Genomic DNA, 13670 nt, shown 5'->3' on the forward strand with positions numbered 1-13670 from the left:
ACTACTACTTGGATTTACCAAAATATTTTGTGTTTGATATTAAGAGAATTCCAGATGCTTCTTAGTGAAAATACCTTACTATTAGGACATAAATGTAAAAAATAAATAAAAAATTAATAAGCTGTGCAATATCCCTCAAAATCAGTAGGATATATGTACAGACATTTGTATTTTCCAATGGGCATAGTACTGCATAAGTATGGGAATTTTGCTAATATACTTTAGGATCTTTTCATTTCTTTAATTCTGTAATTTTTTTCAGTTTCTAACCTGTCGTGTCTTTAATATGCAGTTAATTAAAGTAGCATTTGATGAAGAAGTAAGTCCTGAAGTGGTGGAAATATTTAAGAAACAGTTAATGAAGTTCCGTTATCCTCAATCTATCTTCAGCACTTTTGCATTTGCAGCTGGGCAAACAGCACCACAGATAATTTTACCAAAACAAAAAGAAAAGAACACTTCATTCCGGTATAGTCATTCTTCTTTTATTACTGATGTTCTTGTTTAGTATTAGTCAAATACCTTGAACAGTCTGACAGCTTTGCAAAAATGCAGATCATTCAAGCAGTTTTCAGAAAGTCAGAATAACCGATTGCTATTCTGCATCTTTTTATATTTACTGAATAAAAGGTAGATTAGTATGATATACATGTTAGTTTGGTATAGGAATATATTATTTATCCAAATATCTGGCTGCAGTAAATTTGAACAATCATCTCATTACATTTTGAAACATACAATGTAAGTACAATCTTCAGCTATGCAAACTATGCCAACATAAAAACCAGATTTCTTGTGTATTACTTTATAGGTTAATAACCTCATATGGGTTAGAATTAATTTTACCCTTAGTACAGTCTGTACGGTTGTCCTAGTGTTTTTTAATGCAGAGTTTGAGCTTTGGGTCCTCTTTTGAAGTTTATGTTACACGTTAATATTTACTAGACTAGATGGATCTTTAGTCTGTTCCAGAGTGATAGTTCCTGTGATTCTCTGTTGATTATTGCATTGTTGACATAGGAAAGTAGAATCCCAAGCTAGTAATGAAATCCTAAAACTTTAAAGTAATTTCTATCTTTCCTGCCTTTACTTTGTCAGCTTTGTAGATTTATCACATTGCTACCAAAATACAAATACCTAAAGAAAGATGATGGCTGCTTATTCATTACCATTAGACATAATAGACAAAAATTTGCCTCAAAATAATAAAATTGGTGTTTAAAATTAATATAGGAGGTCATTTTTCTGGAGGTTATAATTTTTGTCATTATATTAAATGAAAAATTATGAAATACATTTCATTTGAGTAAGTGGCTTCATCCTAAAAATCTGTACATGCTATCAGGAAGAATCATATGCATCTTTCTAAATATTTTTGTTGCTATGAATTTATAGTACCTTCTCAAAAAGCATTGTGAAAGGAGCAAAACGTGCTGGGAAGATGACAATTGGACGCCAATATTTATTAAAGAAGAAGACAGGCACAATAGTGGAAGAAAGAGTGAATCGCCCAGGCTGGAATGAAGATGATGATATCTCTGGTAATAGTTAAACATTTTTTTTCCATGTTGGTTGATAAAAGTCTATCCTATAATGCTTCCATTCCAATATATTGAATAAGTAATATCTTCAAGAAGAAATTGCAGAGTCTTCCTAGACAGGAAAGAGAAAGGTTTCAAATGTGTACATTTAATAAGTGTTTTCCTTTGTGATGATGAGGCAAAAGAGGAAGTTGACTTCATTCAGTGGTAAAGCAAAATACTAGATTATTATTTTTTAATTATCCAACTATTTGCATATAGTAACTTGTTTATCATTTTTTACATCATAATAGTGTAGATGAAACAGCACAGAAGCATGCTGTAGCTTCCATTTTTCTTTAGACATCATGACATGTGCAATTAGTCTATGATGAGAAAGCAGTAACTGGTGAGATTCAAGAAAGAGCAAATACTATGGGAGACTTTTGTGGATGTGGAAGTGACAAATGATTTCTGAAAGCAGCAGAAGTCATTACTACTGAAAATATCATTTTTCCAAATTTTGGTTGAAAGGATTTGGGGACAGAATGTAGAAAGTGATTTGGGCACTTTGTATAGTTCATGTGATGGTGTGGAGTTTGACTTTCTTCCAAATACTTCTTTTCCTACCATGTGCCGCTGTCATTATATCCTTATCTGGACCAGTGCTAATTTATAATAAACCACTAGAGGGAACCAGATTCTCCTGTACATAAACAGGTATTGTTTTGTCATACCATTCTTTCTTTTTTTTTTTAAAAAAAAAAAGGCATTTCAGATAATGAAGTGTTTATCAAACACTAATAATTTCTTCAAAACATCAAACAAGCCAAATTTTCCTTTTGAATATTTGGTCAGTGAGCAAGGCAACTTATGTGACTTATGAGCAGATATATAAAAGTTGTCTGAAGCAGGACTGTGTTACTGCACTGTCTCTGTTCTCTCAGAAGGAAATGGAAGAAAGCCATTCCAGGAAAGCTAAAAAATACTGATTATCTTCTTTCATTCCAGATAGAAGTGGTGGAAAAAAAGCAAAAAGAAAGGCTAACAACATACAGAATATCTTTACAGTGCTGAAAAATTATGTTCTTAATTGGTTTTCCAGCATCTTCCTTAAGTGCTGAGTTATTATTCGTTCTGATGTTGCAGATTCCTTGGGTCAGAAACAATTCTGCAGGCTGTACCTGTGTGATTTTGGGGTGATTTTGTGTCCTTCACCCAGAGACACCAAGCACAATCATACTTGTGTATTCGTACTTCTCTTGACGATGAAGAAATGTTAAGAGTTTTTGCTGATGTACAAAACAACTACATTCTTCCATGAACACAGGTGTTATATAAACATTAGTGATGGTCACTTTTTCCTCCCCTAACAAAAATATTAAAGTATAACTTGTGAGGCTTCCTACCTGCTGCTTTCCAGATGTTTTGACTGGGAGGGTGTAAGGTGATCAAAGTCTGACAGTTTGCTTTTCTCTCCATGCTGCTCTGACACCTCAGATATGGTCAGCTGACAACAAGAATAACTCTTTGCTTCAGACAGAGTACAAATAGCCACAGGAAATTTGCCATTTAATCACTGCTATTTATTTTATATTGACTGCTGTGAATGACTTTGTTTGGAAGTCTCAAAAACTGAAATATAGGAAACTATGCAACTATACCATCAATGAAGCAAACGGGAACTATCTGCAGCAGGTGATGCATTGTCTTAAAAAAGAAATGTTAAAGATAGGGTTGGAAGGATCTTCAAGAGATCATCTACGCTATCTCTCTGCCCCAAGGCAAGATCAACATACTTAATCTGTTCCTCATAGGTGTTTACCTAACTTTTTCTTAGAAGGTTTCAAAGATCAAGGTTCCATAACTCTAGGCAATTTGTACTAATGCTTTAATCATCCTTAATGCTGGAGAAAAACAAGCAACTTTCTGATATTCAGGCCTAAACGTTTCCTTGCCACAACTTAAAAGCTTCAGTTCTTATTTTGCCACCATACACATATAGAAGAGATGATTCCCTTTATTCTGATTGCAGTGCTTAATGCATTTATGCACTGTTGTAATATTTCTGTTCTCTTCTTGATATTAAATATCTGCAGTTCTTTCAGTTCTTTGTTTATTAGTCTTGATAGACTTCTGATCATCTTCATTGCTCTGTTCTCAGTCCTCTTTAGCTGGTCCACGTATAACCTGCAATGTGAATTCTGAAACTGGGCACAGTGCTCTGGTTATTAGTTGTTGCTAATGAACACCTAATTTCCCTCCAATTCCTCCCCATCTTTTTATTTTCAGAGTTTAGAATCTCATCACTACTAATTTCTGTTTCCTATAGGTGTTCGGTAAAATAGGAGACTGTAAAACCCACTTTTACAAACAGTCATATCTCAGGAACAGTAAAATAAATGGATTATTGCTCTTCTTTTCAAAATCAAATTAAAAAAATAAAAATCCATTTTAAACTTGAGACAGCAAAACATCTTCATCTCCCTCTTCAGGTTAAGGGCACTGATATGAGCTCTTATAATCTCTGGCTTTTTATGCACAGGGAAATGTTTTGCAAATTCTGATCACCAATATACCTGTTTTCATGGGAGAAAAATGCATTTAGAAAAAAGTATTCTAAAAAATGCACCCTGATCTTATCTGAGTCAGTTATAGCTTTCCATTCAAAACTGTTAAATACCAAGTTTCTGTATGCCCCAAAATAAAATTATTTCTAAAACTCATTTAATTTGTTTCTCGTTAGTGCATTTCATACTTGTGAATGTTTTGTAACTACTTTCTTACCATGACAAATATGAAAAAACAGAAAAAAGGAGATATCCACAGCATTTAACTCTCTATTATTTAGGTCAAATAGAGAATTGGGTTTTTTGTTTGATGAGCTGCAGGGGCAATATAATTATTAATTTAGCTTTTATGCTAAGATGCACAAAAAAAAAAAATGTATATGGGTTCTGCTCCTGTAAATTCTGAATGTTGTCTACTGCCAGTAAAATTTTAATTGTATCATAATTTTTATTTTTTAAAATAATTTTAATTTCCAGTTGTATAAAGTCCTGTTTTAAGTTTAAATCCTTATATACTTTTCAGTGCCTCATTCATGAAGAAATACTTCCTCTCATACGCACATATTTCAATGCTTGAGGTAGCAAGTAACTGATACATGCTGTGAACAGTAAATCTGCTTTCAGAAGTATTTGGAAATAGTTGGAAGTGTCAATAACAGGCAGGTGGCAGGTTTTGTACAAAGACCTTGCTTGACTTGAATTTCAGTGTAGTTTGCACTTGTGACATGGTTTTTATCTCTCATGATTAAAGGTTCTTCAGCTTTGGAAAGTGCAGCTGACATGCACGGCTGAAGGAAGCTGCTGTTTGACATTGAAACTGAGGCATTAAGAAACCAACAGTCATCTGTTGTGAAATTATGACACACAAACTTTTTTTTATTTGAACCAAGCCTTAAAAACATTGTTACATCTTTTGAAGATAGTTTAAAAGAATGGCAAAGTCCATTTTATCTTGGATGTTTAAAGAATTTTTGTGCACATTTTTCATTATTCTGTCTTGTATACATCTTTGTATACAAACAGTTGTGAGTTTAACAGGTTTTCATAAATTGTTGAAAGAAAGATTATCTGCCTTTGGTTCAGTTCAAATGAATATATGAGATAAATTTTTCCAAGATTTTAGCAAGAGAATTGTCAGCCATGCCAGTCACAAGTGCATTAGGTAACTGTGAGATATATTCAGGTTTCCTGACTAAAATATTATTTTATTGCTTATAATTTCTATAAACTGTGGTTTGTATGTATTAGTTCTTGTCATTCATCACTGACAGTAAGACAAACTAATATTTTGTTCAGAAGAAAATAGCATAATTTCCTGTGTAGCTTCTGGCCTCCCCAAGAGCAAACTCTTAAAGATTTTTAACTTTAGTTTCAGATGACAGCGAGCTGCACACAAGTGGTACCCTAAAAGCATCGGAAAAATCAACAATGGAGCAATTAGTAGAAAGAGCCTGTTTCAGAGACTATCAACGTTTGGGACTAGGGACCATCAGTAGTAACTCTTCTCGCTCAAAAACAGAATACTTAAGAATAACTGCACTGAACAGGATGTATTCACTTTGCAGGAGGTGAGTTTACCAATTCAGTCAAGTAGTTGAAAATAAAGATGACGTAACACACATACTACATGATGTATCTGTTTAAGTAACGTTTTCTGAGAAAAATTTTATCTACAGTAGGAGTGTTCAACCAGTGACCTTGAAGCTATTTGTATTCCACTCAGAGATTCGTCTTCTGGTAGCTGCATATGTATTCATCAGATTCAAAAACAGTGCCAGCAATGGTAGCCAGAAGTGAGTTTTCACAACTGCCCCAGAAGCTCTGTCAGACAACACAAGTCTTCCTTCCTAGGCTCTTTCTATAGCCCATGGAAAGAGAGTGCCCCTGGGGCTTCTGCAGGAAACTCTGAATTGCCTTTTTGAAGGAGTTTCTCTCAGCTTTCTACACTGATGTCTAAATCATTAGGCTATTTTTCAGCTTTCTGACTTAGCCAATAAAGTTACTTGGTAGCACTCCCTCTCTCAGCATGGTTTCTGTAACTTGCTGTGATGCCACTGGAAATTGTTTGTGTAATATATTTGCATATAAAAATCTATTTTGTTCCTAAATAAAAAAGCAAGCCTCAGAAACAATTATACATAACTATCTTCTTCAAATAAAAAATAGCTTTTAAGATTGAATTCGTGAAGGTATCTACACTACTTTAAAAGTTTGTCATGTGCTGAACGCCACGTGCTGTGTTTTAAAATGTGAATGTTACTAACTCCTTTTTTGTTGTGAAAGCTGACGTAGTTTACTACCACTACCCACAAAAATTCTTTTTAATATAAAAGCATATCTGCATGAGTCATATCAGAAGAGCATTTGCATTTTCTAAAGCCAGTTTTGGCTAGTCATTGCTTTCATTATGGATAATGAAATCGCCAGTTTTTCATGGAAGAATGGCGCACAAGAAAATACTAGATCCTTTCTTGTTTTCTGACTTATTTAGCGTAACAGACTAATACCTGGTTTTGTTCAGTCACCATTGAGTACAATGCAGGTGAAGGCATTAAATCTGTACATTTTCATTATAGAATCACGGAATCATTAAGGTTGGAAAGGACCTCTGAGATCATCGAACTCAACCTGTTAACCTAACTGCCTGGTCCACCTCTAAACCATGACCCTAAGCACCACATCCACACGTTTTTTGAATACTGTGATTATGCTTTGAACATTATGCAGACAACTCTTTCCCCCCCTACAACCACCAGTTTTCAATATTCTATAGGATTTTTTTGAAAAGATAATTAGTATCCGAGTGGAGTACAGATCTCAGGGTATAAATACTTATCTAGTGCCATATTAGTTTGGTTACTGTGTTTTAAGAAGTAGACCATAAATATTATGTACATTGATTTTGCATGAGGGCAGTTCAACAAATGTCAAAGAACTGAATTTACAGAACCAGTGTACATTGTAGAGGAACAAGGTTGTTTAGTAAGAACTCACTTTTCCCTGCTTCTCCTCTTGGCTTCTTCTTAACATATGAAATTGGTACTTAAATTGAATATTTTTTGCAGGAGATAGAAAATAATCTTTCATATTGCTTGAGTCCTTCTTTCACTAACATGAACACCACTACCATCTTGCTGGGTTTTCTATTTTTAAAGCTATTGTATCAGTGAATTTCCTAGTCTCTCAATATATTGTAGTGTTTTAAAAAGTACATAAAAATGCATTTTCAAATACACTGTTCAAAGGAATCGGACTGTAAAATTTACATGTATTTTGACATAAGCCAAAAACTATTGTTTTAGTTGCGATACTTTAGGCAATCTAACATGCTTTCCTTTCAGTTATCATATTTCATATACAAGTGTCAAAACAAAACAAAACTACTGCATCATTTGCATGCCTCAAAAGTTCTCTTTTCTGTCATGCTTAAAAATATGGCTTCGTTATAGTGACAGGTAAGAGATATACTAAGAAGAAAAATATTACCAAATAAAATATAACCTTAAACAGAAAGAGACTAGTAGTGATAGTCTTACAAATTTTTCATAATTAAAGTTGTTTTTAAAATGCAGTTTTCTTTACAAATTAATGTATTTGCTAGAATTGGACAAAAATGAGAGTTACTAAATAAAAATTCTAACGAGGTGTATTTTCATTAAGATGTATATTCAGCTTGTAATCTTAGGAATTTTTTTTCATTGTTTAAAATTTTGAAAGCAATTTTAATTGATTTTCAATTTTCTTCACCTTTTTATCAATACAGTTATCCTGGGCTTCTGGTAGTACCTCAGTCTGTTCAAGACAGCAGTCTGCAGAGAGTTGCTCGCTGTTACCGTCACAATCGCCTACCAGTTGTCTGTTGGAAGAACACTAAAAACAGTACTCTTCTACTTAGATCTGGGGGCTTTCATGGAAAAGGTGTTGTTGGCCTCTTCAAATCCCAAAACACACATACTACATGTGAGTTGATGCAGCTAGGCTTTCTGTATAATTTTATACAGAAATACTCATTTTTCTAGAGGAAAACAGTGATACGATTGAATCAAAAGTCTCAGGATGATTATCTGATATTATATTAGTTCAGTTTAATTACTGTATGTCAAGAAGCAGATCCTGAATGGTATGAATGTGGCTCAAAAAATGTCAATGAATAATTTGAAAGGAGCTTATATACGTACCAAAAGTCTTTGGTAAAAGCTGGCATCTTCCAAATGCAATGCAAACTTCCCGTTTCCCTTAAATTATCTTTTTCCTTTGCACTAGTTTATGTAATGAGTGTATGTTGTCCCTTTTAATAGAGGATTATATAAAATATTAGAGGTATCATTATCCATTGGATTTTCTCATGTTTTTAGACCTGTGTTTATGTCTAGTTAGTTTAAGTTTTATCTTTCTTTTATAAAGCATAGACCTGAAAGATTCTAGTTGGGGTCTTTGCATTAAGTAGCTCTCTTCCTTTGTGTGATCAAGATTGGACCAGCACAAGATTTGTCAGAATAGTTAATTTTTCAGAAGAATATAACATACTAGGGCAACGTTAATTTTGGAAGGAACATTAGTTGACTTCCGTCATTCACAGGCAGTGTTTAGGATACTTACTGTGACTGCCTGGGTTTCCATCTCTTATGCTGATGGTTTCTTCGGAGATAATTTCATGCCAAGAGTGAATTTGGCATATGGCTGAAGAAAACGTCAGTATTCTCTTTAATCAAACTGATAGTTGTTCAGAAATTATTCTTGAATTAGGCCATAATTTTTCTTTTTTGAGAAAAAGAAAATGTGAGGTAGAATTGGAATACCAGGAACTGTTAAGGTAGCAAAGAAATTCCTCAGTCCTGTTTATGTTTGCGTTTCACCCCATTAATGACTAAAACACAATTAAAGGGTTTGACTCTACTGAATATTTTGTTCTATAGAATTTTTCAAAACCTGTAACAAGCATAGTGTACAAATATGTGCAAGTCACATAAAAGTAGGTTGAAGATTACATGATTTAAATATTTTCTGCATAGTCCTCCTGAATTTTTCCTTCACAGAGCATCTTTATGAAAACCACAATTTTATTACTTGTAAAGACCAGTTTATATCAGACATAATATTTAGCTATATGAGGTTTTGTGTATATCAAATTCACCTTTAACATCTCAAAATTTCAGAGGTATTATTAGAAAAACATTTTTTTACATCAGACAGTGTCTGGACTGGCTATTAACACTAATTTGTGAATCACAAATTATCTGCTGAATATTCACTGCTACAGCATTGATTCAGTGTGTTTCTTCAGTGTCTTGGGGCATTTTTTAGTTGGAGTGAGGAGCAAGGTAATGAATTGAGTTTTAGATAATGCATTTTTGTTGAAAAGATTCATGAAATGAATCAGTGAAGTACTACCAATAGTTAACATAGCAGCTGCCAGAGCTGTGAGCTACACCAGTTTTTCCACACGTTTATGGTGTAAATCCTAAGCATGGTAATTCAAATCTTAGTCTTATAAACTGATTTAATACTGATTGTCCTGGCTGAAATACTGGCCAGGCATCTTTAACCTGGTATAAATAGAATAAATTGAAAAAATTCTGCAGGAAGAGTCTGCAAATTATATGAAGACAAACACTTTCATGTTTTCTGTAGTAGCTATAATTTCTATGTGCATGGGAGTATGAGAGCCTTCCAAAACAAGATCTTCAAAGCCTGACCCATTAAAGCACATTTCCTGTGTGTAATCTCATTGCTTTTGTAGGTGGTTTCTTTTTTTAATTTTTTATAGTCTTTTATATTGCCATTGTGGTACTTCCAGCAGTATATTAGGCAATAGATAATCTGATTGACAATAACTGTATCTGTCAGACATTAGCTTCTGGAGTTACTGTTTCTTTTAAAATGTGAAGAAAATGGAGACTCTCGTCAGGAAGATACTGCAAGGAAAATGAAAAATATTTATAGAATATTTATTTTATTCATAATGAAGTTGAAGCTTAGTGAAACAAGACTTCTGAAGAAACTGATCGATAAAGATAGCTATATAGAGGTGCATGTATTTGCCTCAGTAGGAGTTGTGTACAATGAAGGAAAGTCTATATTGAAAAACTCATTGTGATGCAAACTAAGAGGACAAAGATAATCTTAAATTAAATTAAAGTTGACAGATACATACTTTCCTAAGCAGAGATTTCATAGGAGTAGATTTTTATTAGGTGGTTCTGGATTGATACACAGAAACAAAGAGGACCTGCTGGAACTTAATGAACAATTTTGTGATTTCCTGTTACATAGTGTGTTACGCAAGTTTTCAAAGCATAATTGAGGTCAACGTGTTATATAAGAAACACAGAACACATCTTTTAGAGAAATTATGCACACTACTAAATTGCTGTATGGAACCAAACTACATGTGCAAGAGAATTGTATTTTTCTAACATTTGTCCACAAAGGATTATGAGCAGATGTTTGAATATGAGAAGGAGAGTATACAAGTCTTTTCAAAAGTTCCTTTGAAACATGAAAGTTGGTTTCTGAATTTCACTTCGGCCTGTCTGGGAATTTTTTTGCGGAGCATCGTAGTTCTAAATATGATGTTCTACACCTGAATTACCAAGTATTGGTCAACTGTCATGTAGGAAGACCATTTCTGTTTCTTGTATGTAGTAACAATATCCAAGATAACAGTTATCTTGATACAGGCTGGATTATTGACTATATTAGGACCTGTTTTAAGATAAAGATGGAGCAACCTGCAACCAGGCATACGGAGTACATATTAGCAGCTGAGGCAGTCTTATTGCATCACTAAGCAATGCGTTTCTTTCCTGGGATTTATAAAATTGCTACCGGGATCTCCATCCCTATCTTCTGTTTAAATCTATGGTGTTGTGATGGCCTTCATGTACGATACAGTACTTAAAAGATCAGTCATTTTCTAGAAATCCCTGTTCACCTGTGCAGGTAAGGGGTTCCTGCTTTGAGTCACCAGTAGTCTTTCATCCCTTTATACTGCTGTTAAGCACTGTGTGAGGGGATGATTGATAGTAAGGAAGAAGGGCAAATTTTCCATCTATAATCTTTCACAAGGACATTATTGCCCTCCATCTTTAATTCAGATATCTGTCCAGTTGAATAACAGACCTTCATATCAGTCAAGCTATTCATCTTCCTAGTCTCTTTCCTAAAGCATGCACTATACTCTTTACAAAATCAAACTTTGTAAGTGCAGGTGGTAAGGATGTTATCCTTTCATTTAGACATTTCATTTCCTTTCATTTAACTAAATTATTAAGATCTAAATTGACTTTTTGAGGCATTGCTTCAAGGACTAGGAGACCCAGAGATCATTCAAGTGGATTTCAGGATGGGTAAACCCTGCTTAGGAGTTGAAGAGAAAATAATGTTTTTCTTCAGGCTTGTTCCACTTTGTCAGAGCGAAACAGCATGATGTTTCCTGCACATACATTTTCTATTCACTTCCTAATTGTGCTTCCAATTCAGACACTAATTTTAACAGGGCTATTTAGATACTAATTTTAACAGGTCTATCTTGAAATTTCTTTTGCCGTCTCCAGTTAATTAGGTTACTGTCTAGTAGTCTCCAGCATAGAATCTGATTGGATCAGCACTGGAGAAAACTATTTATAAATTACCATTATGGTTTGTCAAAATGTGCTCAGTCAAATTCTTTGACTCTTTCTATCTTATTCCAAATCTTGGCTCTTGTGGTCAAGATACCAAATCCTGGCTTAAGCAGCTATGACATTTTTGTCCTATAGTGAGTCCACAGGTGGCTGCAATAAACTAGAATTCAAAAAATTTTGTTTGGCATTTGAAAAAAATCTGACTCATTTTTATCAATACAGTTATCCTGGGCTTCTGGTAGTACCTCAGTCTGTTCAAGACAGCAGTCTGCAGAGAGTTGCTCGCTGTTACCGTCACAATCGCCTATATGTTGATTGCTTAGCTGTATCTAACATCTCCATGCTGTTGCCAATGTATACAGGTGTCTTAAAAAATCTGAAGTACAAAATTGGCAAGAATTTTTTGTCATCATAGTATGGCCCAGGACCTGACCTTCATCTCCTTCCCTTCCTTTAAGTCCTTGCACCTGGACACAAATGGGTGGAGTTTTTCTGGTTAAGATTTTTTTGTTGTTGTTGCTTTTCTTATTCTTGGGTTTTTTTTCCTTGATTCTGTTTTTTTATTATTGGTTTCTTAACTTTTTTAAGTCTTAAGATTGTCTTAAGTGGACTGTCTGTTTAACTTCAGTACTTTGTCAGAGCATCATACCTTCTCATCTTGTTTTTTTTTTACTCCGCTCTCTGTTTTTAAACTGTGTCTGTTTCCTCTCTGGCTTTGCTTTCATCCAGTCTTTCGCCGCTGCTTCTCTCTGTCTGAAATGGTCCTTCTCCATGTCTCCAGCAACTTAAGCAACATCAGTAACAACTGGACAATGATTCTGTTTCTGAGATCTGTTAGCGTAGTCATCTGAAACTCCATGCACGTAAAGGATTATTCAGAGGTTTTCGGAGAAGGAATTGTGATTCTCACAACAGTGCAGCCCTGCCTCCTACAAGTTACCTAAGCATGTGGGAAGACACTTTCTGAAGTTACCTACTGGTGAAGGAACAGGTGGACTGTCACTAGGGAACAGGAACGTTACTTTTCATAAGTGGAGATGCCTTGATGTGTGTTATCCAGGTGTGCATGCACTGTCCATCCCCTTTCCTCTCTTCTTTATTCCATTAAAAAGGTCAGATTCTGGGGGTAGGGTACTTGAAGGATATGAAGATTGTGTCCACTGATGTCTCTAAATGCAGCAGAGTGCATGAACACTGGTGTCTTTTGATATATGTATACTTTCAGTAAATGAGCAATATATCTCAAGGAACCTCCAGTTATAGGTAAGTAAACTTCCTTTACTGGAATGAGGAAGAGCTGGTTGAATATGGTTTTAACTTACTTTTGTTAAAGACACAGTTCTATCTGTTCTCTACACATTTTTTTAAAAGGCTGAAATTTGCTGACAAGTAGCACAAACTTAGAAATGTTACTTTTTGTTCAGAGAGTGAAGGGAAAACTACATCATCTCCATTCTGTTTGTATTGATCACTGGTTAATGATGAATGTTTTAAGTAGTAACCATGGGGTAACAGACTTTCAGTAGTTTAGCTTTGTGCAGTGGAATGAAAGAGAATATTGCTGGGTGCTGCTCTGCAGCCAGGTGATGAACATCTGAGCATTCTTTGTCATCAAAGGAATGGCTTTTTGAACCTTTGATAGACAAACCATGACACTTTCAGTGCTCTGCTTTACGTAGTAAGCTTTTTATTTTGGTATTCTTTGTATTTATAAATGTACTTGTATTTTAATGCATTCCATTCTTCTTGTGACTCTAGCTCCTGCTTCCTTAGAATCTTCAAGCAGTATAGAACAAGAAAAATACCTACAGGCCGTACTGAATGTGATATCCGTCCACTGCAAAATGAGTGGCAGTAATACTCTCACTGTTAGACCAACAATTGCTCTATCTCCAGGTAAAATCGGTTTTGTATAGTGTTTTTCCATGGTTAAGTTGAGAAATGAGTTTTCTCTG

General features: G+C 34.5%; 1 protein-coding gene across 4 annotated transcripts in view; it reads left to right on the forward strand.

Moving 5' to 3' along the window:
• SBF2 (SET binding factor 2) overlaps window positions 1-13670 on the forward strand; it is a 323859-nt gene that overhangs the window by 270006 nt on the left and 40183 nt on the right. For all 4 annotated transcript variants that reach the window (XM_087745080.1, XM_087745103.1, XM_087745088.1 and 1 more), the window contains 5 exons: window positions 293-468; window positions 1396-1541; window positions 5460-5658; window positions 7854-8050; window positions 13474-13611. In XM_087745080.1, the coding sequence (XP_087601206.1) occupies window positions 293-468; window positions 1396-1541; window positions 5460-5658; window positions 7854-8050; window positions 13474-13611 (856 nt within the window). The remainder of the gene's footprint in view (window positions 1-292; window positions 469-1395; window positions 1542-5459; window positions 5659-7853; window positions 8051-13473; window positions 13612-13670) is intronic.

Source organism: Nipponia nippon, unplaced genomic scaffold, assembly GCF_047370975.1.
Source record: "Nipponia nippon isolate SJK-2023a ecotype South Korea unplaced genomic scaffold, ASM4737097v1 scaffold_10, whole genome shotgun sequence".
Classification (NCBI taxonomy): Eukaryota; Metazoa; Chordata; class Aves; order Pelecaniformes; family Threskiornithidae; genus Nipponia; species Nipponia nippon.